The following is a 21,551-nucleotide window of genomic DNA, read 5'->3' as shown; positions in this document are numbered from 1 at the left end:
AATATTTTCATGCTACTGCATTATCCAATCTGATTGTGCCTTGTCTTGGTGAAGTGACATACCATCCACATGTCCTTAGCTCAAACAATAGCTCCAAAAACTGAGGTAACTAAGCATTGGAACCCCAGAAACCATGAAGAGGTGAAACTACCCTGTCTTAGCCTGATCTCTAACTGAAAAAGAGTCAGCTGTAGGAACGTGGTCACCTATGAGTTGGTTTAGGAAGGGGAATTTAAAAACAGTGAGCAGTTACAAAGATCAAATTAACTCCTGTTTCGGTTGCTTGTTTCTCAGCCTGACTAAAGCATCTTTGATAGGTAAGACCAGTAGTTGTCCATCCACACAAAGTTAAATTTCACTAGTCAGAACGTACACAAGGTTTTATTTAATTAAGTATCTCCTGCCAAAACACTCCTCAGAGCTTTACCATTTGTGTGACTAGACCCACTTCCTAATGAAGACAACTCTGTCTGACTAGATTCTCTTCTGCTTTGAAATCCTTATTAATGGAAAAATTTCCTAGATTTAGTTTATCATTTTTTGTGAAAAAAATAGAAAAGCTCCTTTCAGCAGTGGTTGCTGAAGAAGAACTAGTCTGTTTAATATTCAAGAGTAGTTTTGCAGTTTGCAATTTCTCAGAGGTTCCGATAAATTATTCTTTTTTGTAACCTACGCAGACAGGATGCTGTGAAAAAGATGCATAAGCATATGAGAGCATAAACTTGCTTATGCTCCAACATTCTTTTTTGTTCTCCTTTCTTCCTCAGGTGGTCTAATTGGTAAAGAATAACAAGTTCTGGTCAACACAAGAGTAGACAGAGGAGGTGTTATGGGTATATGGATTTTACCATGAAACCAATGCTTTCTACTGAGCACACAGTCTCCTCATGTAACCCAAACCAGTTTATTTAGAAGATTTTACAATATAGTAACATATTTTATTAAATATGTATTTAACCTTATCCCAGATGCCTGAAAACTCAGAAAAGCTGTTCAGAAGATCCAGTGCTTTAGTTTTAAGAGATAAAATAATTGTATTTAGTTGGATCACCACTTTGTTTACATCCTTATGCTCGATGATCTGCTTCTCTAAAGGTTTCGGTGCCACAATCCTGGTGAGTTTGCTCTCATCACCTAGCTCTACAGCAACAGCTTGTTCAATCTGGTAGAAATTAAACAAGAAAAAACATATGTCCAGTAGTTTTATTTTTTTTACATTATGGAATGCACAATAATGTACACACAATAAGTACTCCTAAGAACAGACAAGGAAGTGCAAAGAAAGCATCCACAAGGAGACTTCCTCTTATTAGCTTACATTTTTACAGAATGATAGTTCTAGTGTTAAAGCTGATTTTCTAAAAAATTGCCATGCGGAGTTCTATATTAATCATCTCTGAATGACAACTGTCAAATATGTATCATATACAAGTACAACTGTGCTGTGTCTTGCTCCTACACAACTGCTCGGGTCTTTCTGCTTTCTTCAGTGTAGAATTACAATCTATACCTGTTCTTGACAAAAAAAAAAAAAAAAAAGTCCTCAATGCAGAGGAGGGCTGGCTGCTTGGCATTAAGCAAACAATTCTGCTTGAGGAAACTGAATTCTACCCACTCTCTCCTAGTTCGTTTTTTTTTTTTTATTATTATTATTATTATTTGTTTTCAGGACTTGAATGGGGTTTTATAATTGAAATAAGGTGATCTGGTTTTCATGTCAGATTGACAAAATAGGTAGATATTTTTACAAAGACACTTTTTAGCACAGATCTACATATATCTGTATTTCATTACCACAGGAGAGAGTTGAGGCCATTTGATTACCATTACTGTGCATTTCTATACTTCAACAAATTTCTGTTTCTATCTATACCTCAGACCTCCTCAAGGTTTTAGTGCTTATTTTCATACCAGTTAAAATATTTATACTGTATGTATCATAGCATTATAAGTGCTGTATGTAGCTTGAAAGTTTCACTTAAAGTTTTTGCCTGTGAAGTGGTAATAAATTACACTCAGCTAGTAGTACCCACAGATAATTCTCTCACGTTCTGCACAATATCATCATAACTGAACAGTATTTTAAAAGATATTTTTATTAAAGCAACTTTTGATTTTAATATTAAAACCCACCAAACATAAGGTTTATAAACTATTGCTCTTATGTTCAATTACTTGGTATAGAGATTAAAAACTATGCTTTCATTTAACAGGAAGATCCACCAGATTACAAGTCAAAGTATTGGTACAGAACATATGAGAATAAGAAATGCTAACAAAAATACTAAAATTTTTAAATAATCAAAATAAAATACTCACCTGCTGCTGTTTATGATGCAAGTAAGCAAATTTCCACAGGGGGATATCTTTGGCTATTGATAAGATCATATTTACTGCTTTGTTTACAGCACTCTGAAAACAGCAAAACATTCACCTTGAGCACACAGAGAGATTATGACAAATAAGAGGGATAAAAAAGAAGAAAGGGATCCTCCAAACGATACCAAAATGGAAAAATTATACATCTACCTTTACAAGAAATATTCTAATAATCTTGAAGTATGATCACCTGAAACACATTTTGTAAAGGGAAGAATATTCCATAAAGCTTTATCACAGTCCTTCTATGTTTATGTGGTTTTCAACCGAGACCATAAGAGAGCTTTATGAACAGTAATCATGAATCACTGGGGATCGTATCTTAATTATAGTACTATTTCCCCTTAAACTAGTTATAAACATAGTCATTTATTATTAATAATAATAGTCTTCACATTCACATCAGAATGCCTGAATATATTTGTCTGATTTTGTGATGGTGTATTCTATAATCTATACAGGCAGCTATATAAATTATTATATAGCTCCTTCTACCTATGATATTTTTAAATTACACTTTGTGGTCTGATTTCGTACTGACACCACCACAAAGGCTGCAAATAAAATCTGAAAAATAATTCAACTACTGATTTTGTCAGTGACAATGCTAAATGAAAAGTCCACAGATCAACATCATAAACTAGTATTTTGTGAATTATTTCAGACAACGTCCAAGGCTGTAAGTACATGTGTAAGAATTTTGCAGAATTAGTATAAATTTAAACAAGTGCTCAAATTTTTACACATCTTAGGGCTTCAGACTGGTAATATTTTTATTTAAAATTCACTATTGCATAATGCTGATTTAGGAATGATATTTTAAACTGATAATATCATTTTATACTCCAAAACAGTTTAAGGAGACCAGAAAGTAAAATCAGGCTGTATCAATGGCATTCATTTTTATATTTGCATTCATTTTGAAATGTTTGCCTTTAAGTATAGGGCTGTGAACATGAGCAACTGAGCTTTTAGGAAAACAATTACTTCTACTGGTCTGCATAACAAACCTGATCTGTAGCTTCGTGTCTTTAGCATCCAATGATGTCACAAACTCAAGTGACTTTTAATCTTTTTTTTCCTTCAAGTTCTTATACCAGATTAAACTCTCACATATTGCTTTTTTAAAATGCATTTAGAAATGTTTTAACATAAATGACTGAGATGTGCAATTATTTTGTTACCTGAATATCTTCAAGACTTGGTCTCAAGACAACATTTGGAATAGACAGTTGAATTTCAGCTTTGAACAAAGGAACCCTCTGTGTCTCTACAAACTTGGCCTTCTGATACCTAGAGTCAACAACACGCAATCGATGTCTTAAGGACTCTAAAGAAATCTTCATGCCTAAATAAATATAATAAATAGAATATTAAAGTGAGGTTATATTTTTTACCACAATTAGCTTGGGAAAAAAATCTTAAAATGCTATTAAAAAATTAAATATATCTGAAAAAGACAGACTCACATCTGACCAAAGAGTCAGTATTCTTCTGACAGAGCTGTACCATCAGACTATAGTAACTACAAGACAGGCATTCTTGGCAGCGTGTTTTCTGTTTCATATCAAGATGTGTACAGGCATACGAATCCTGAAGAGTTAAAGGAAAATTCTTAGAAAAAATAACCATATTATCCAGCATGTAAGTGAAATATCAAGTATCTGATTAGGTTATAAAAGGGTACTTTTTATACTGTAGCGGTCTTACCTCCAGAGATCTCCCAGCATCTGCTTTCAGCCTGTGCTTAAGAATATCTACCAGTTCGTACACAGAGCATTCCACTTGCTGACTTTGTCTACAAAAACAACCTTACAGTCACCCACAGAAAATCAAACATAAGGAATACTCTTTGCTGTTTTCCAGGTATACATCCCCAGTCCCACTGCACTGTGAAGAATTGTATGTGCAAGGAAGTACCCTTACACTTTTCAGCTTGTTCCTATTGCTTGGGCATACAGAGAATGTAAGACATTAAGATATGCAGGCTGCCAAGAAACCCATCTGTCAAACTCTGTTATATTGGATTCAACTGGACTTTGTAATAATTAAATAAAAATTAATTATTTTACAGCTATAGTTAATAAAATGGGCATATCATGGTGATACAGTGAGATAATCTGTGAATTAGTAAAATAAAAACAAAAAAAAAATAAATAGAAGGTATCTTATTCTGCACAGTGAGCATAGACATCTTTTTGGAGAACTGAACAACTATTCTGGTATAACCTGGAAAATAAGCACAGGCCAAAAACCTTGCAGCCCCAGGAGAATCAGAAGTTTTACATTAGCTAGCTAGCATAAAGAATCAAGCAATTAACATCGGGATTCGATTTCAAGTCTTATCCGTCTTCATTTTTCTTGTTATTGATTAGAATGCCATAAGTAGAAAAATACTACAGATGCAATCTTACATCTGCTGTATTCAAGATACTTGGGAGTTTCTCCCTGCATCCTGAGACTATTGTTTTGTTTCAGACTAGTACTCTGTCAAAATTTTAAAAGTAAACTCTCTATGCATAAAAAAGTAATACGTAAATAATCCCTCCCAAACATGGCCTTCAAGTCTATGCAATGAATATACCTACTGAGACAGTTTGTGACCAGTAGAGATAGCAAGCTTTTCTGTCTGTTCCAGGAAAGAAAGCACATCTATAGGTTCATCTTCTGGCAGAATTATCAGAGCAGTGTTTGACATATCCTCCAGAATTCTTTCAATTCTGCATTCCAGAGTATCAGCCGCTTCTTTGACTACATAGTCCAACTCCCTCAATGTACTATAAACATTCTCAATAACTAAGCAGGAAAAGAAAATTAAAACAAATCATGCAAAATACAGACCCCTTATATCTCATTTCCTGCCCCCCGCAGCATTACAATAAAATGAGGATTTCATGGCAATGGAATATGCAGTTAAGGCCTGAAACCAAAAGGTGATGGACTTACTCTACACTTTGAAGTCTTTACATGAAACCATTTTATAATAAATAGCACAATAGCCTTCAAAATATCTCTTTTGTATTAAAGTACATTGTAATGAAACGGATCAATGAAATAGAGTAGAAAACAGAAGGGATACAACTGCCCAAAAATTTTTTGGTCCTTCTACATAAATCCACAGTACTTTTATCATTGTAATTATAAATTTAATGGCTGAAATTACTCCAGCTAAGATTACATACTGCTTAAACCAATAGATTTCTTCTTTCATGCATTTGACCTAACTTGCTTTGGAAAGCGATAAACAGTCCTTTAACAGATGTGTTTATTAAACTAGGTAAAAACAACTGTTTCTGAATAGAGTGGTTAAATTCTTTCCCTGTCCTTCATACTTTCATTGCAAAAAAGAAATATGTCACCTGACACCCTTTGCATTTGTATTTGTTATTACCAGACTGTATAAATTGAATCATCAATACTCTTTCTTCTTGTATGTAGAAGGAAATCACTATGATATCTAGACACAGCAGTGTGACAGTGGTGTCCAACTGCTGATGCTTTAAGGGGAAATCATCATTTATTCCTATTAGAAAGTTAGTCATGGAGTTTGTCTTTTTCATAGACTAAAACAGACAAATAATCCAACCAATTCCTCAGATTTGCCTTTTTAAAATATATAAATTAGGTAGTCCTAAATCAATTTTTTCAGCTTTTCTCCTGAGTTTTAGTCCAGAAGGCAACCATGGACCCCCAAACTTCTACACAGTAGATGGAAATAAGGCACTTAAGACATTAAGCTCATGCGTAGTGAGTTCAGCCCATCGCTGGCAGGTCAGTTATTGTATACACTGAACTGATGGCTAACTCGCAAGTGTCCAGGTGACCAGCCCTGCCTTAAGCACTGGTCAGAACCACATGGCACAGTCACAAATGAACAGCTGCACAAACCCATGCCCCATTTCACATTCAGATTTAGGCTGCATCTGTTCCTCTTTATTGTGCTGCTTTTAATTTTGAAGAAGAAAAGTAAAAGCCTAATGTCAATCTATCTCAATTGAAAACTGATTTCCAAGCATGAGCTATTGTTTTCTCACAGAACTGCAACACAAAAGTCTTGCTGATCATTTTATATATGTCCATTTAAATGATGTTTTTAGAATAGTTAATCAATTTTATGCTGTATTTGATGGGGATAAGGTTGTATCTCACTGGTTGTGTGGAAAAAGCTCAATGCATGATTGGAGACTTAAAAAAAGTTTTCTTAGAAAAATTTAGGATTTGGGCAAAAATCTCCAAATACTACATATATCTTACTAATTTCAATGTCACTTTTAAGATATTCAGCAAAAGTTATGAAGATATTTCTACAGAAAAGATAAGTGACATTATTAAAGCACCCCATGTCTGTTCTCGTCTCACATTCTTATAGCATTCGAGCTATCATTAGCTACCTAAAGTGAAGAGGTCAGTCCACAAACACATTTTTTCCACAGAGAAATAAAAACAAAATGCAGACATGAGAAGTGCTCTTAACTTTTTCATTATGTGGTCATTTACTTGTAAAAAGATCAGACAGGTATTGATAGGGGGAAAAGCAGTAAAAATGAATGATAATTTTAAAAGTGTGATGCAACAGCTTAAAACTCAGTAAATGAAAATGCATGCAACTCAAAAATGGAATTGCAACACAAGACATAATAATATGATGCAATGTTACTTATGGAAGTTTGCAAGAAAGCTTGGAAATCAAGGCTCTGCAAGTTCTCCCATCATTACAGCTGTATGGATAGCAGCCAAACATGACAAACCCTTTATGCAGTTACACAGCTGTAAATTAACTAATTTAGTGACTTCAGCGTACTCTCAGCAACTGGATTTGTAATGCCTAAATTGAGAGAGGTGGTGGTGAGCAAAATCAATCATTTTACAACACTAATTACTTTCCAAAAGTGAGAAGCCAGAAAGTCTCTTTCTTAAGGGGAAAAAAAACAAAACAAAACAAAACAAAAACAAAAACAGAAAAGAGCTAACTGTTGTATTGTATTTTAATTTTTTTTTGAACCAGAGCACTTATTCTCTCACTGCACTCCTCACCAAGTCACTTCAATACAGTGACCAATAACATTTAGTAGGATTAAGGAAATCTGACAAATGTCACGAAACCAATTCTACGGTGATTTTGCTTCTACTTTATCACAAGAGTACAAAGGGGTGGGTTGTTTATGTGGGAGGACATAAGAGTGGTAAAGGGGCATCACCAAGGAAGGGTAAAAAGGGTATGCCTGGTAAAGCAAATGACTTAACAAGAGCTGTGTAAAGATAGAGGCCAAACAGCCCTGGCTTGATCACTGCAGTTCAGAGCAGAACACCTCTTTCACCTTACTTATGTCTGACTGACTTCCATAATCAGGAGGGAGGGACCTGGCATGTTTTTCCTTCATATAGATGGAGCACTCTTCCTAAAACTGACAAGGAAGTATCTGGTACCACCTAACAGCACCAACAGTTTACCACTTCTTCTCCTACTACATACATTTATTGATGTTCAAAGAAGTCCATGACAGCTGCATCAGGCCTGGAGTAAGGGCATCCTCAACTTGTCCTATGAACGGTTTCATCAGTGGTTTCAGCATAACAGGAATCCCATTCACACGCTCTTTGTAATTGATCAATAGATTCTGGAGTCTGCAAGACATGATCATGTTAAGAATATGCTTAGTTCAGATATTTGAAACATACAGAAGTCTGGACAGATTTTCTGTTAATCAGACTTGCAAGTTCTGACCCCATGTTAGAAATAAGAGCTCTTCCTAGCTCCTCCTAGCTCAAGCTAAGCCTCTTTATCCCCACTAACAGCAGAATAAGGCTGGAGAAATAAGTACCTCCAGTAAAGCGATTGCGATTGATTTACAGAAACTTTATTCCAATGAAAACCAAATATAATTAAAAAAACAAACAAACAAACAAACAAAACCAAACACAAACCAACAAAAACACAGGAAATTGAAAACACGGTATTTTTGTTCCCTTCTTCCTAGCTCACAGACATGGTATGAAATGACACGGCTTATAAGAAAAGCTAGATCCAAAACACTAAGGACACCAAATCCCAAAGAAAAAGAGGCCAAATTCTAAGTCAAGACTTACTAATATAGTTCCATGAAATTGGAGCTACATAATGAAGCTGCATAAACAAGAATTAGAAGCAAATGCAACTCAGAAGTCAGATACATAATGAGTTCCTTACAAGAACTGCTGCAAAAAAAGCAATAGCTGTGCCTGATTAAAACCATTACTTTAAACATCACTGTTACAAACCATATACTGAGATAACCCATTTGCAATATACCCAGAAGTGTTTTTCCAGTGTTGCTTGAGCAAAATTCTACAGTCTCTGAATAGTCATTTTTGCTTGGGGAGTCAGTCTTTTTTAGAATAGGAAGTAAGTTTGGATTATTTTTTTTATTGCAAACATTTTCTTTGTTTCTTTTCTGTACTTTTTTGTTTCTCTTGGATGGCAAAAGTTGGGGCTGTTCCTTTTTAGAGGACTGTAGCACATAGAGTTTGCCTTGCATCTTAGAAATTTTAGGTTAGTTTATCCTAAAACACTTGACAGATAATTAATGAAAAATGTGGTATTGTAAGAGTGAAAGACTGAAAGCTTTAACAATAGAAAAAGGGAAGAGGGGTTGAATTCAAGTGTTTATGAAACTGCTTGAATTTTATCCTTTTTTGTCCACTTCTATTTAAAAGCTACCTAAAGAACACTCCTCACAAATGATAACTTTAAGACCTATCGTCCTTGCTTAGTGAGTTAGAGAATTAATAATCAGCATCCCTGAGAATGAAGAGAACTCTTCCAGCACAGAACAGGACTGCTACAAGAAGCAGAAAGAAATTATTTAAAATCAACAAAAGTTATTTCAGATACTCAATATGAGAGAGCAAATTATAACTTAGGTGATGTATTACTTATACAGATGTTTGGGTTGTGACTTAACCAAGTGGTAAATTCCAACTTGTTTTTCTAAAAGAAAAAAGCTTTTTATATTAACTGTAATATTTTGGAGTGTAATCCCCATGTTATACTGCATGGATGCCTCATCAGTACCTAGGAGTACCACTTGCAGAGCAGCTGTTGCAGTACCAAAACTAAAGCATGTAGGTGTTTTCCAGTAATGAGCTATTTGTGGAGATAGGAACAACTACATGTTACAAATATTACTATGGAAATGCAGGGGGGAAAGCAATTAAGTTTCAAGTAAATTCCATCAAAGAGAAAATTTGTAACAAATTAAAAGCATATGCAACAGACTCAAAGGTGGGGATTCCCATTTGCAGATGAGAATTAAATCCAAAAAGCATTCACTCACTCCATTTGATGCCTTTTAATCTTTTCTTCATCTGCACACAAGCCAAGGACAATATCTGGCACTTCAAAATGCATTTTTTTCAGGTATTTTGATTCATAAAGTACTTCCAGGACCACTGGGTCCAAATTTACAAGTAATTCCTTCATGTAGCAGTACAGGGGGAAAAAAAAAAGAAAAAGAACATAAGGCGATAGTCTGGTGATTACATGTAGTGTGATATAATTGGAACATATAGCAAGATGTAGATGAGGAGAGAAGATTTTTAAAACAGATGCCTGTGTTTCTACACTGATCTTCGTCCCCCCTCTACAATTACCTGGATTTTCCAAAGTATTAATCAACCAATATCTTACACTGATTTCAATTTCCTGTGATTTCTTCACTGTGCCCTAATCATTTGGCTCTGGTGACTTCCTAAATTTAATTCTAGTTCCACAGCTACACTCTGTGGAAGCTAATTTGCCTTTTCATCTCAGTTTCTCCATCAGTAGACTAGGAAGAAATGTTGTGAAGGTTAATCTCTGTACATCTTTGGGGCACTAAATACTATTAAGATGCTAAATCTTAAAAAAAATCATATTTTAACCATAATTTGTCTCCACTACATCAGAAAAAATATGTGAAGTAAGAATGGTAAGATTTTCTGCCTCAGCAAGCAGTTTTGAAAGCAAATTAATGGATGATTGAAATATACTCAACACAGTGATGTTGACCACTGCATAGAAGACCATGATCTAATTAAAAATTCCTTCTCTGACTAACATTTTGGTTAACATGGAAAACAAAACATTAAACAATATCTAAAAATATGTAGATAAGTCAATAATAGATATGTATTTGCTGGGTAGTGCCTCTTTTATGCCCTGAATGAGGCAGGAGCCTTATGAGGAAGTCCGTACCATAAACATACACAAAAAGGCAAAAAAAATACCAATTCAAGTAGTTAATTTTTGTACCCTATTAAGATTACTTTAATGCTGTGTTTGTCTATCCATGATATGATTAAAGTAGTATATGTAATACTAAACAATGCAACAGTAGTACAAAGAATAAATCATATTTACCTTGGTTTCTGGGTGCCTGACAAGTAAGGAAGCACAAAGAGCATTTCTAGCCTGGTCAGCAAACCTGCACCAGGCTCTATGATAAATAAGTTCAAATTCCAGAAGAACTGCAGCCATTTTATTGTAGCTCTTAATAACCTTTTTCATTTCTAGTGCCTACAATTCAAGGAAAAAAAATATAACAAACAAAAAAAAGATAACAAACAAAAAACCCTCACCACTTAATCAATTCAGTGAGTCTAACATAGTAGAAATGTCCTCCGCTAGGCTTTTCCTTACCATCATTAGGAAAACAAAACAAGCAGAAAGCTTTATGTTTTGCTATTTTAGAGATAAGGTATGACACAGAAACATAGAAATATATTTAGGAATTAAATTATTAAGAAGCATTTAACCACTCTAAACATAACTCTTTTCCTGATTTTTCCTCCCAAGTCTTGCCCATAGAACAAAGTCTATACTATGACCTATACAAGGCACTTGTGTTCCACTGAGAAAGCTATAAAAATTATATTCTTTAATGCAGTGTAGCTAGTGTTTGAGGTTAAATATCTCAGTCCTCTTCATTACAAAGCACAGCAGACAGAAGACTCTAAGCTTAGGTACATAGCCAACAGTGCTGCTATCAGGATTAACATGAGTCAAGCCTCAGAAGAGACAAAAGCACCAGCCTAAGTCTCAAGGGAAGCAACTGTCCTCAATCACAGAATAATAATGGTTCAAAAAGGAATTGAAATCCTGAAACAAACACCAACACCTATCCTGTTGGATGAGCTTGAGTACAAGTTGCTAGAAAAGTGAGCTTAGGAGTATAAAAAGAAATCATGTGTCTGTTAATAACATGCTTGAAAGCTTAGCATAAATCCTCCTCTGCTAATTTCCAACCTTCAGAAGTGTAGTTTTCTTTTTAAGGAACGTCATTGGATGGTCAATTTTTCTGTATAACTGCTGAGCCCACATAATCTTCCCTGTTACCTAAACCACAGAAGATATGAGGTTATATTTCCATTAACTTAAAAAATAGTCAAGCAGCAAAGTCTTTTTTCTTTCTCATTTATTTCAATTCTTACTGGTGGTATATTACGTGGTATAGGTGGATTTTCTTTTTCCTTCTGGTAGAGGTTTCGAACAAACTCTAAGTCTTGGCTGTACTGCTGAAGGACAATAGTATACTTCTCATTAAGATCAATATGATTTTCTCCTATTTGTTCAAGTTTCATCAGAAGTCCCAGCATCTGTTCAGTCTAAAAAGCAAGATGGAGCATTTACTGAAGAAGATGTTAGTAGTTCTGAAAGTCATTGTTCATAGACTATTTTTTTTTTAATTAAGAGTTATGTAAGTCTGTAAGTTGTTTTCTAAGAAACACAGAAAAGTCCATCCAGACAAGATAGTGAATTTTATTTCTGTATTTTGTCCTATATAGAATATACTTACCATAGTATGAACCAAAAAACTGCTACCACTACAGTAGAATGGATTATTTCAATTTTTTGACTCTCAATCCATCACACTTTTTTTCTGCAAACAGTTGTGGTAGAACACCAACATCTTTACTCATCCTTTATTAACATTTCGTCTCATGATCAGGGCCTGAACCAATGAACAGTACTTACATTAATGTAACAGATGGCAGAAATTATTTCATTACTCCTGCCTGTCCAAGAGGAATAACTTAGAAATGCATCAGGAAGCACAAGAAACACCAGGATGAAGAAAAAAAAAATAAACTTCAGAAAAATAGGGCTATAAAATTGGTAAGGAAAGATGGAACATAAAACTGGCACCAAGCAACAATGAACATTATCTTCCAACACTTCTGCAAGCAACTTTTAGAAGACTTGTAACAGCCTTGATGTCCTCCTACATTATCTCAAGCAGCCACCAGCACAGTGAGGAACACTGGCAGTGATGAAGGAGTTCAGTAGGAGCTGTGGGTACTCAGCCTTTCTGAGCACCAGAACAAGGGGATTGCATTTGTGAAATTACTTACGGTTACGGTCTTCTCAAACCAGGAATCCACAAATTCTTGTATGGACTCGTACAATGCTGCAATCTGGTTCTTAAATTCAAGATAATCTTTTTCAAACTAGAAAAGGTTAAAAAAAAAAAAAATCTATCGTGTTGCTTTCATTTCATAGAAAATTCTATCCCTGCTGTTTTAGGGGAATTTGCTTTATCTGCCCAACACATGTGTTCAGCACTGAATTAAAGAGAACAGGTACAACACCAGTAATGACGGCATTTAAGCAAAGTAAACAAAAAATAAGAAGTGTTAGATTATATGATTAAAGCCTCATCTTCATCAATGCAAAGGAGCAGGGAGGAACAAGGACAGGCAGAGGAAATCTAACAACCTAATCACAGAGCACACTCACCAGCTACTCCCAGCACTGCCACAGTAAAGCACTCAGCTCACTGTCCAGGCATGAAACCCATCAACTGGCAGGCTCTCTAGAGCACCTTACAGACTAAGGGAGGTTACTGCCTAGGTGATAAAGGATTTAGTACAGTTTACTGGGGAAGAACATTTTGGGACCACATAGTATGTATTATTGGAGGTACGAAGAAGCAAAGGCAGGGATCAACCTAATTCGGGGAGGAGTAAGTGTGGGAAAATAGAGACACGGTGAGATAAAAGGAGTCAGTCACATGTGAAGAGGTTGCCGGTCAGTACACTTATCTGGCCATGCCCTGCACCTGATCAGCATGATCTGTCTTGTCTTCTTCCTTATTGTAATATCTAATTATTTTCCTGAGAGAAAAGGCTCTCTCTTCTGGGTGCATAAGTGCATATGGGAGCCTATGTACCAGCAACAAGAGTGGAGAGAGCTTGTAACAAAGATGGGGAGACACATTTTACCAAGGCCTGTAGTGATATGACAAGGGGCATAGGACTTCAAAAGGTAGATTTAAATTAGACATAAGGAAGAAATTCTTTACTAGATTCTTTACTATAAGGGTGGTGAGACACTGGAAAAAGGTTGCTCAGTTGTGGATGCCCCCATCCCTGGAAGTGCTCAAGGTCAGCCTGGATGGGGCTTTAAGCAACCTTATCTAGTGGAAGGAGTCTCTGCCCATGGCAGGGGGGTTGGAACTAGATGATCTTTAAAGCACCCCTCCAACCCAAACCTTTCTATGATTCTATGGAGACCATGGGTCATCGGGGCTTGTGCACCTGTGGAGTCAGCAAGTGGGAAGAAGAGTGTATTGAGGTCTAAGCATTAGCAACCAGAGTAGGAACCATGGATCACAGCAACTAGAGACAGTGGAACATGTGCATACTGTGTGAGTCTGTATGTTGCATGTAATGACTAGACGACACCAAACCAGACTAGGCAGCAAACAGGACAGAGGCACAGGAACCAAGTGTTGGCGCAGTAATAAGTCTGGGCTGGATATTGAAGAGACCCGAGTGGTCAGTTAGCTACCAGAGGGGCCTGGTGGCCCAAGCCAGCTACCAGAGAGAGAGATGGCAGGGTCTGAAGGACAGCTACTGATAAGGTTGTAAGTCTGGACCAACTGCAAGAAAGAACTGTCTGCATGTGTGTGTCTCTGTCTGTCAGCAACCAGGAGAGCAAGGGGAGCCAGGGGCCAAGTAGAGGGCAGATTGAGTGCCTAAGACCAGTTACTGGAGGGACCCATAGTGCATGTATCTGTGCATGTGTTTGTATAGGTCCGAGTACCAGCAACTGGAGTGGGGCTGTGGGCCTTGGTGGGGGTTATAAGTCTAGGAACTGGGCAGACCTGGGTATCCAGGGGCCAGTTGTTGGACTGACTGAGTATGTAAAACCAGCTACCGGAGGGATGCATGTATATATATTTTCTACTAGCAGGATTTCCTCTTGATCTGCCAGAGAGGTACAGGATGATGCCATTAATACTATTTGTAATTGTGTGATTGCTGTGTTTTCTTTTTGTGTTGTGCTCTGCGGGCAGACCTGTGTATAAATGTATAGTGCATATGTGTGCATGTATGTCTATTGGGAATTACATGCTCAGCCTCACAGCTCAGTGGACCTGAGGACATGGGACTGACAGCCTCACCTCTGTTGGGCTACCAAATTTGGCAGCTCCTAACTAGAAATAGGATATTTATCTGTAATAAATTGGGTATTTATCTGTAATAATTTTTCTGAAAAGTCCAAAAGACTGAGGACCTACAAAAAGAGTTGAGTGCAAATTTACTCTTAAAAAAAGCACTTCACAAGCTTGGGAAGACAGTCCATAATATATATTGCTTAAGCCATATAGGTGCAGAAAAGTCATGCAGTTTTTAAACACCTTCAAATTACAGTTATCAGTAAACGTTCTCTTTCAGAAAAAAGCCACACAGCAAGGATTACAGAAACGTAAGCCATCAGCCAGTTAGGAGAGAGCCAAAGGTACTCTAGACTTAAATGTTCAAAGGAAAGCTCCTGACAGTTGCAAGCTACCGTTCAAGAACACAGGAGAGTAAGTCAACATCTCTAGCACTTCTACTGTGAGGCTATCAATCCTGCAAAGCAAGCAGGCTACAGCTCAAAAAATAAAAAAAGCAGCTCACTTCCAGCATGTGCAGAATGTATTAAAACATGAGTCTGAAGCACTTGAAAAGACACTTTAGTTTTACCACCCTGCTCAGCACTGCAGGTGGTATCATTCACTTATCCCTCTAAAATGTTCATCTAAGTGCCTTGGCTACATTTACTATTCCACTTAGTATTTTCAGTAACACCGAGTAACTCTTGCAGCTAGATAAACTGTGCTTAATGCTTAATTTATCTAATGAATTAGTTTTCAGTCTGCAGTTCAAAATATATGCATCTCAAAACAAACAAGTTTAAAAAAAGTTGTTTGTAGCATTAGCTATGACACAAAACCCAGTTTATCAAAAATTAACAAAAACATTTGAAATAAAAGCCAATTATACCCAAACACTTTCAAATTGTATTAAAAGACATGAAAGTATTATTATTATAGCAAAATACTATATTCATTGTTATAAAATTTAATCTTCTTTGCATAACTCCACTGAAAAGCATAGGGAGTGATTGTCAGACAAGTGCTGAATGTATGTACCTCTTTTCTTCTGTGATCCAGAACATCATACTGTTTGGATTTGGTGTTTGTAGCAATGCTCTGGTAATGACTACTGATCTCTTCAATACCTTCTATTTTTATATGCTGGAGCTCTAAAAGGCTTTCCATAATATTGCTCATATCTGTAATCTTCTCCAAACGTTTACAGAATGTATCAAATTTTCCAAATATATAGTTTTCACTAACAATAAAAAAACAGAGGTATTGTTATGCAAATCTATTTGTAACAGATATTTTCTACTTAACCCACATATATTCTACCAGAACTGCTACCAAGTTTCACATTAAAAAAATCTATGCTGTAATAATTGCAAATCAAGTAAAAACCATTTTAAAGTAATGGATATAAACCAGAAAATGCTTAATCCTTATATATGTCAATTAAAAGCCTTTACCACCTCTCACAGGAGTTACTCTTTTAAATAAGGCATTTGAAGGAGATCAAAATGTGAATGTACAATACTAAGAAATGCCCCATGCTTCAAGTGCCAATACAGGTCAAACTTCCCTTGGCATTGTGATAGACAACCCAGCCCGAAGTTGACTAGATTCACCTGGAGTCTTTTCCTTATATTCACAATTCAAATTTGTCAGGATTTCAGACCATACATAAACATGTATTAATTTAACACACACATTGATTCCCCTAAAGTCCCCCTGAACATCTGCTAAATCAACAAGTGACTGACGAAAACCTGTCACTGGTTTACTCCTGAATAAAAAAAACCTTTGCAAGGCCATGTTCCAATTATAATAAACAATACATTTTAATTGACTATTTAGCTTTTCTTCTGGACAGCAGTTATAATGATGTCTCATTTATAAATTGTATAAATTAATATGATCCAATATTAGAGTGAATTATTTACCTGAAATCAAACTGCCTTTCACTTGGATTTTCCTTTAGCTCCTCCCTAATTCTCTGAAAGGATGTTTGGTACTGTTCTTTGAGGGAAATGCATTGTTGTATCCTCTTTAACAATTCTTGCCTGAGGAATAAAGCACAGAAGACAGGAAATCATCCTAAGGAGGTCTTCAAAATAGTATAAATAAAAATAGAACATTTCAGTCAGATATGCAACTTTGCAAAATAACAACTCAAAATTATACATTACCTGAAAAACATTCAAAATATGAGGATTACATTTAACATTTTTATTTTAAACTTGTTATCTAGGTTGGATGTTTTTAGTTTAAGTTTTATTGTCATCAAACTAAAACCTTCACAGCATAGTCCAGAAAGGACTTACACCAGGTAAATCCTGGCTACCGAACACCTGCAGTTTGGCCCTTTGTCATCATTTGTAAACTGCATATTGCTGATGGGTTTTCCTTTGTTTGTTTCTTTGTTTTTTCTAAGCAGACAAGACTGGAGAGGTGTTTTTCCAGACTACAGTAAGCATGAGGAAAGTCATGTTTCTTTAAAAAGATACATCAGGAAGATCTTGGCTCCTAAGGCCACAGATATTTACATCTTATACACAGTTCTTCATTTATCCTGAGCTACTACTGTGCATAAAATACATAGATGGGGCATGGAAATTAGCCATGAGCCATTTACCCAAGATTGTTGCTCCACTTTGGCTTTGTCTTTCATCTTCCAAAAGATCACTGGGAATTAAAATGATAGTCATACTTTATAGACTGAGACCACTAACTTGGACAGAGAGAAACTTTTGCAAGGACAGCAGCACAAAATAAGTACATTAGAAGAATATCTCAAAAATAAATTCCGCTAGAATAAACAAAAGAATGCATTCTACTTACATTAATTCTTTAGAAAAAACATAGCTAGTACTTAATTGATTACAGGTAGTTTCTGAAAACTTCCCTTTAGCCACACCAAAACAGGAGGAATACAAAGTATTTGCTAGATTTACTTTTATGTCTCCTAGCCTGTTACCACAGCGTCACCTTTGTCTTGGGTAGAATTTAAGCACAGACATCCTGACTGTCTATGTCTTGATGAAGCTTGTAACACCTTTTCCTTCTCACCTCAGAAACCATAATCTTGCTCCAATTATACTCTTTCAAGGGACTATTACAACCATTACTTTCCTAGTTGATAACTTAATCCTTAAAATGTTCATGACATCTAATCTGTGGTTTCTCCCTTCTCTTTTTCACAAAAATAATTGACTTGTTCTTATAGTATGTGTTCTTCCTAGGCTATCTCCACTTAATTTCTCATCTTTCAGATACACTTGTTCTGCCAATGACATCAGCATTCACCACCCACATAAGTTTGATACAAATATCTATGCTTCCACTTATGATGTATGTAGTGCTTGGGAGCAGCTCCTTATTGTAGCCTACAGAGAGGCAAACTTGTCCCTCCCTTGAAATGTCTTCTTTAGTTCTCCTGGCAGTGATGCCAACAAAACATCCAAGGGCATCACAAGGTTTGCTGAAAACACTACATGATAGATGCTTTTTCTCCATCACCTCACTATTTACTTCACATGTTTCAGATTACAAGCTCCTTAGAACTGAGGCAAACTTTTTGTTCATTTTCTGTATAGTAGCTAATACTTGCTGAAAACCAGGGACTCTTGCTACTCTAATAGCTGTAACAAGACCAATAGAAAGGGAGAACAAAACTAGTCTTAGGTATGTCTAACTAGAAAACTTACATTAAAACCAGATTTTTAAATTGAAGGTGCCTCACTGGCACCATTTATGCTCCTCCTGTGTGTTCATACAGCATTCTCCACAGAATACTCAGAAAATACAAGCCTGAGTCCCATCCTATCACTCCAAACAGAGTACAGTCGCCTTGTGATTCTGGTCCTGGGATACACTGTTCCCTCCTTCAGATTGCCTTTCCTCTCCACTAATAGCAAAATATAAATCTTAGATAGAACTTTGACAGTCTGTTCTCGGAGCTTCTTTATGAAGAACCTTAGCTCCCACTTCTAAATCCTCAAGTGTGTTTTGGTCTAAAATACACCATGGGGACAAAATATCCAGTGTTTTATACTGATATACATAACATGCTTTTCAATAACAGTTTTTTTTACAACACATAGGAAATCTATTTTTGCAGAGCACTTAATTCTACACAAAATGAGTAGTTACAAGCTTAAAATTAATATGGGAATCAGTGCCTGGTAGGAGGATGAGGGTCTACTTAAATTTACCCTTTAATAATCTTGATAAGTAATCTGTAATTTTACTTCTATTGTTAACAAAACAAGATTAAATTATTACAATTCTATCACCTGTCCAGATCCCAGATTTTTGAAACACCTTCGCATAGATATGTCTTGCATGTGTTAATCATTTGATTAGTGATTTTAAGAAGAAGAGATGTCATGCACTCGGATGTGTTGTAGTATGGTGATGTACAGTAGATCATACAGATGGTATTCATTAAACTGGGTACGTGTTCCATCATTGTTACCTACCACAGGAAAAAAATGGGAAAGTCAGTAATTCAAATTTCCTAAAAATTAACATAACAGAAAATCTGTGACAGCTCCAGGAATACATTTGTCAGTGGATAAACATATTCTTGATTGTAACACATTGTTCTTGTAGACATCTCATTATCAGCTGGACTATCCAAATCATTTGCAGGGACCTAACACACTATGACCAAGAGAAAAAAAAAAAAAGGAGGAATAGGGAATGAATAAATCTTTTTCCAGAGTGAGATCTTCCAGAGGGGAAAAAAAAAAAACAGAGGCTGTACTCTTTTTGGCCATGGCCTCCAGTATATGAAAGTGCTGTAATCTGCTTTAAAAAGGAATATGCTACCTGAAGAAAAGAAGTCATACACTGCTACAAAAGAGTTGGCCTGCTGTAGGAAGGATAATAAGAAAGTTGGCCTTTGCTCATTTTTCCTAGATCTGCACAGAAGAGAAATCCAGAAGGGGGAGACAAGGCAACAATAATCTCTCTCTTACCAAGGTTACTTAACTATAGAGTTTTCTGTCCCACAGAAAGATTCCACAGAAAGGCATGCAAGACAGATATACTGAGAACCCAAAACAAAGAAACAGTGCCTGGTAGAAAAGGATAAAAAATACATGGTATCTAAAAGTCAAGTCCAACATGGTAGAATGGTGAATATTTGCAGAAGAAAAACAGTGTAAAATAGCACAATGGATTCAAACAGAGTTCAGGCTTTGAAAACAATATTTAGAAAAACTGTAAGCAGCTGGATTATGTGTAAATCTTCTGAACCATGTAAGTTTAGACAGTTTTGCCTGGTGGCTGTATCTTCAAAATTCATATTCTTACTTAAAAAATTAAATCCAAGGCTCACAGGGTTATGAAAATTAATTTTATCATTTTAACGAGGATGACAGTAAATACATGCTACCTGCAATAGAAACACCTTTAACCTGTAAAATAAGTGGAAGCTGCCCAATTTCAGCTCAACCGAAGGTATGAAGGCAGGAAAAGGTACCATATATAAGGGCCAACCTCACAAAAACAATTCAGCTTGGTATCAGGTTTGGAAAAACATCATATTTTGCTTATTTTTCTCATGCCCTTCAATTATCTTTTGGAATGACAACTGCCTCCTACACAAAAAGTTGAATTATTTCTCTCTGGCTTATTCAAAATCTGTAAACTCAGTTCACTAATGCCAAAGGAGTTAGGCTGCCCACTAATCATTAAGCATAGGAGTTAAATACTGAAAGGAAAAATATCTTTCTTTCAGCAGCAAAGCCTTTCCTTTCTTCTCTGCACCTCATGTTAAGTGCCTTTAGAGTACTACTTACAGGTGAAGCTTTGGCAAGTGGACCAAAAAATTTTTCCAATGTATATAAATATCTCACATTGTCTTTAGCTTCATTGGCAGCAACTGTTATATTACCATCCTGAAGGGAGAAGAAAAAAATAAACAGAATTAATACTTTTGAAATTTACTGAATAGTTTCTTGCTCTTTTACAGTGCATGCTGCTACAAGACTACAATTCCATCTTGCAAATGTTTTCTCACAGTTCTCTCACATAAGCCATTCCTTCTTTGCATAAGAAATAGCTGCTTTTACATCCAAAAATTGGTAAGATCTACCTGGCATTCATCAATGTTTTGGATGTGATTGAGAACTCCTTACTTAGGCCCCCAAAGCTTTTTCTTACTGATGGAAGTACAATAGCATGTTTTTGATAATCCAACTAATGTTTTAGAATTATTTTAGCATGGTACCCATTCTACAGAACATAGACAAGATCCCTGAAATGTACCCAGGTGTTTCTCATCATTTTTAAATAAACATTTGTTAGGGAAAATGAGTTCACAAGTAATGCCTGAATATCGTTCTGTTCATGACAGATGGAACCATCCAGTATTTAGGAGGCAATTCTGTATGAAGAAAGGAATCTAGTTCATCATCCTTGGTTTGCACTGTCTCTGTACAGACACTCTTATCCAAATTTCATTATCATAAAAGTCTGCAAATATGTTAAGCGCAAAATCAAAAACTCGATAAGGTGACACTGTTTTCCTGGTCTGTTTCCAATACCTTATTAAGTGCTAGAAGATCTACATTCTGGTGTTTTGAGGGGATCTGAATGGCTGTACATACACTACAGCTTATATTCTGGCTTGCCTATAATTTTGACTGAAAAGTTTACATTACAGATATCTGCTTATCTGAAGTAGCAGTTATGCTACAAAAAGCCAGCTGTCAATAATTCTAAAAGGAGTACGATGAACTTTCAGACATGAAAGATGAACTTTCTACAGTTGGCCTGCAC

General features: G+C 36.0%; 1 protein-coding gene across 1 annotated transcript in view; it reads right to left on the bottom strand.

The window, feature by feature from the left end:
* Positions 1-21,551, bottom strand: part of LOC104365682 (dynein axonemal heavy chain 5) — a 168,318-nt gene that overhangs the window by 129,273 nt on the left and 17,494 nt on the right. Inside the window, exons 12-27 of the mRNA XM_042798240.1 lie at positions 20,570-20,668; positions 19,058-19,239; positions 16,706-16,825; positions 15,816-16,017; positions 12,748-12,843; positions 11,827-12,000; positions 11,642-11,731; positions 10,757-10,912; positions 9,693-9,832; positions 7,853-8,004; positions 4,968-5,175; positions 4,090-4,177; positions 3,849-3,972; positions 3,564-3,727; positions 2,320-2,412; positions 959-1,162 (exon numbers count right to left, since the gene is read on the bottom strand). Coding sequence (XP_042654174.1) covers positions 959-1,162; positions 2,320-2,412; positions 3,564-3,727; positions 3,849-3,972; positions 4,090-4,177; positions 4,968-5,175; positions 7,853-8,004; positions 9,693-9,832; positions 10,757-10,912; positions 11,642-11,731; positions 11,827-12,000; positions 12,748-12,843; positions 15,816-16,017; positions 16,706-16,825; positions 19,058-19,239; positions 20,570-20,668 — 2,292 coding nt within the window. The remainder of the gene's footprint in view (positions 1-958; positions 1,163-2,319; positions 2,413-3,563; positions 3,728-3,848; positions 3,973-4,089; positions 4,178-4,967; positions 5,176-7,852; positions 8,005-9,692; positions 9,833-10,756; positions 10,913-11,641; positions 11,732-11,826; positions 12,001-12,747; positions 12,844-15,815; positions 16,018-16,705; positions 16,826-19,057; positions 19,240-20,569; positions 20,669-21,551) is intronic.

The sequence above is a fragment of the Tyto alba genome, unplaced genomic scaffold (genome assembly GCF_018691265.1).
Source record: "Tyto alba isolate M040663 unplaced genomic scaffold, T.alba_DEE_v4.0 Super-Scaffold_27, whole genome shotgun sequence".
Lineage (NCBI taxonomy): Eukaryota > Metazoa > Chordata > Aves > Strigiformes > Tytonidae > Tyto > Tyto alba.
The sequence above is the reverse complement of the archived record's forward strand: the minus strand, read 5'-3'. Positions and strand labels throughout refer to the sequence as shown.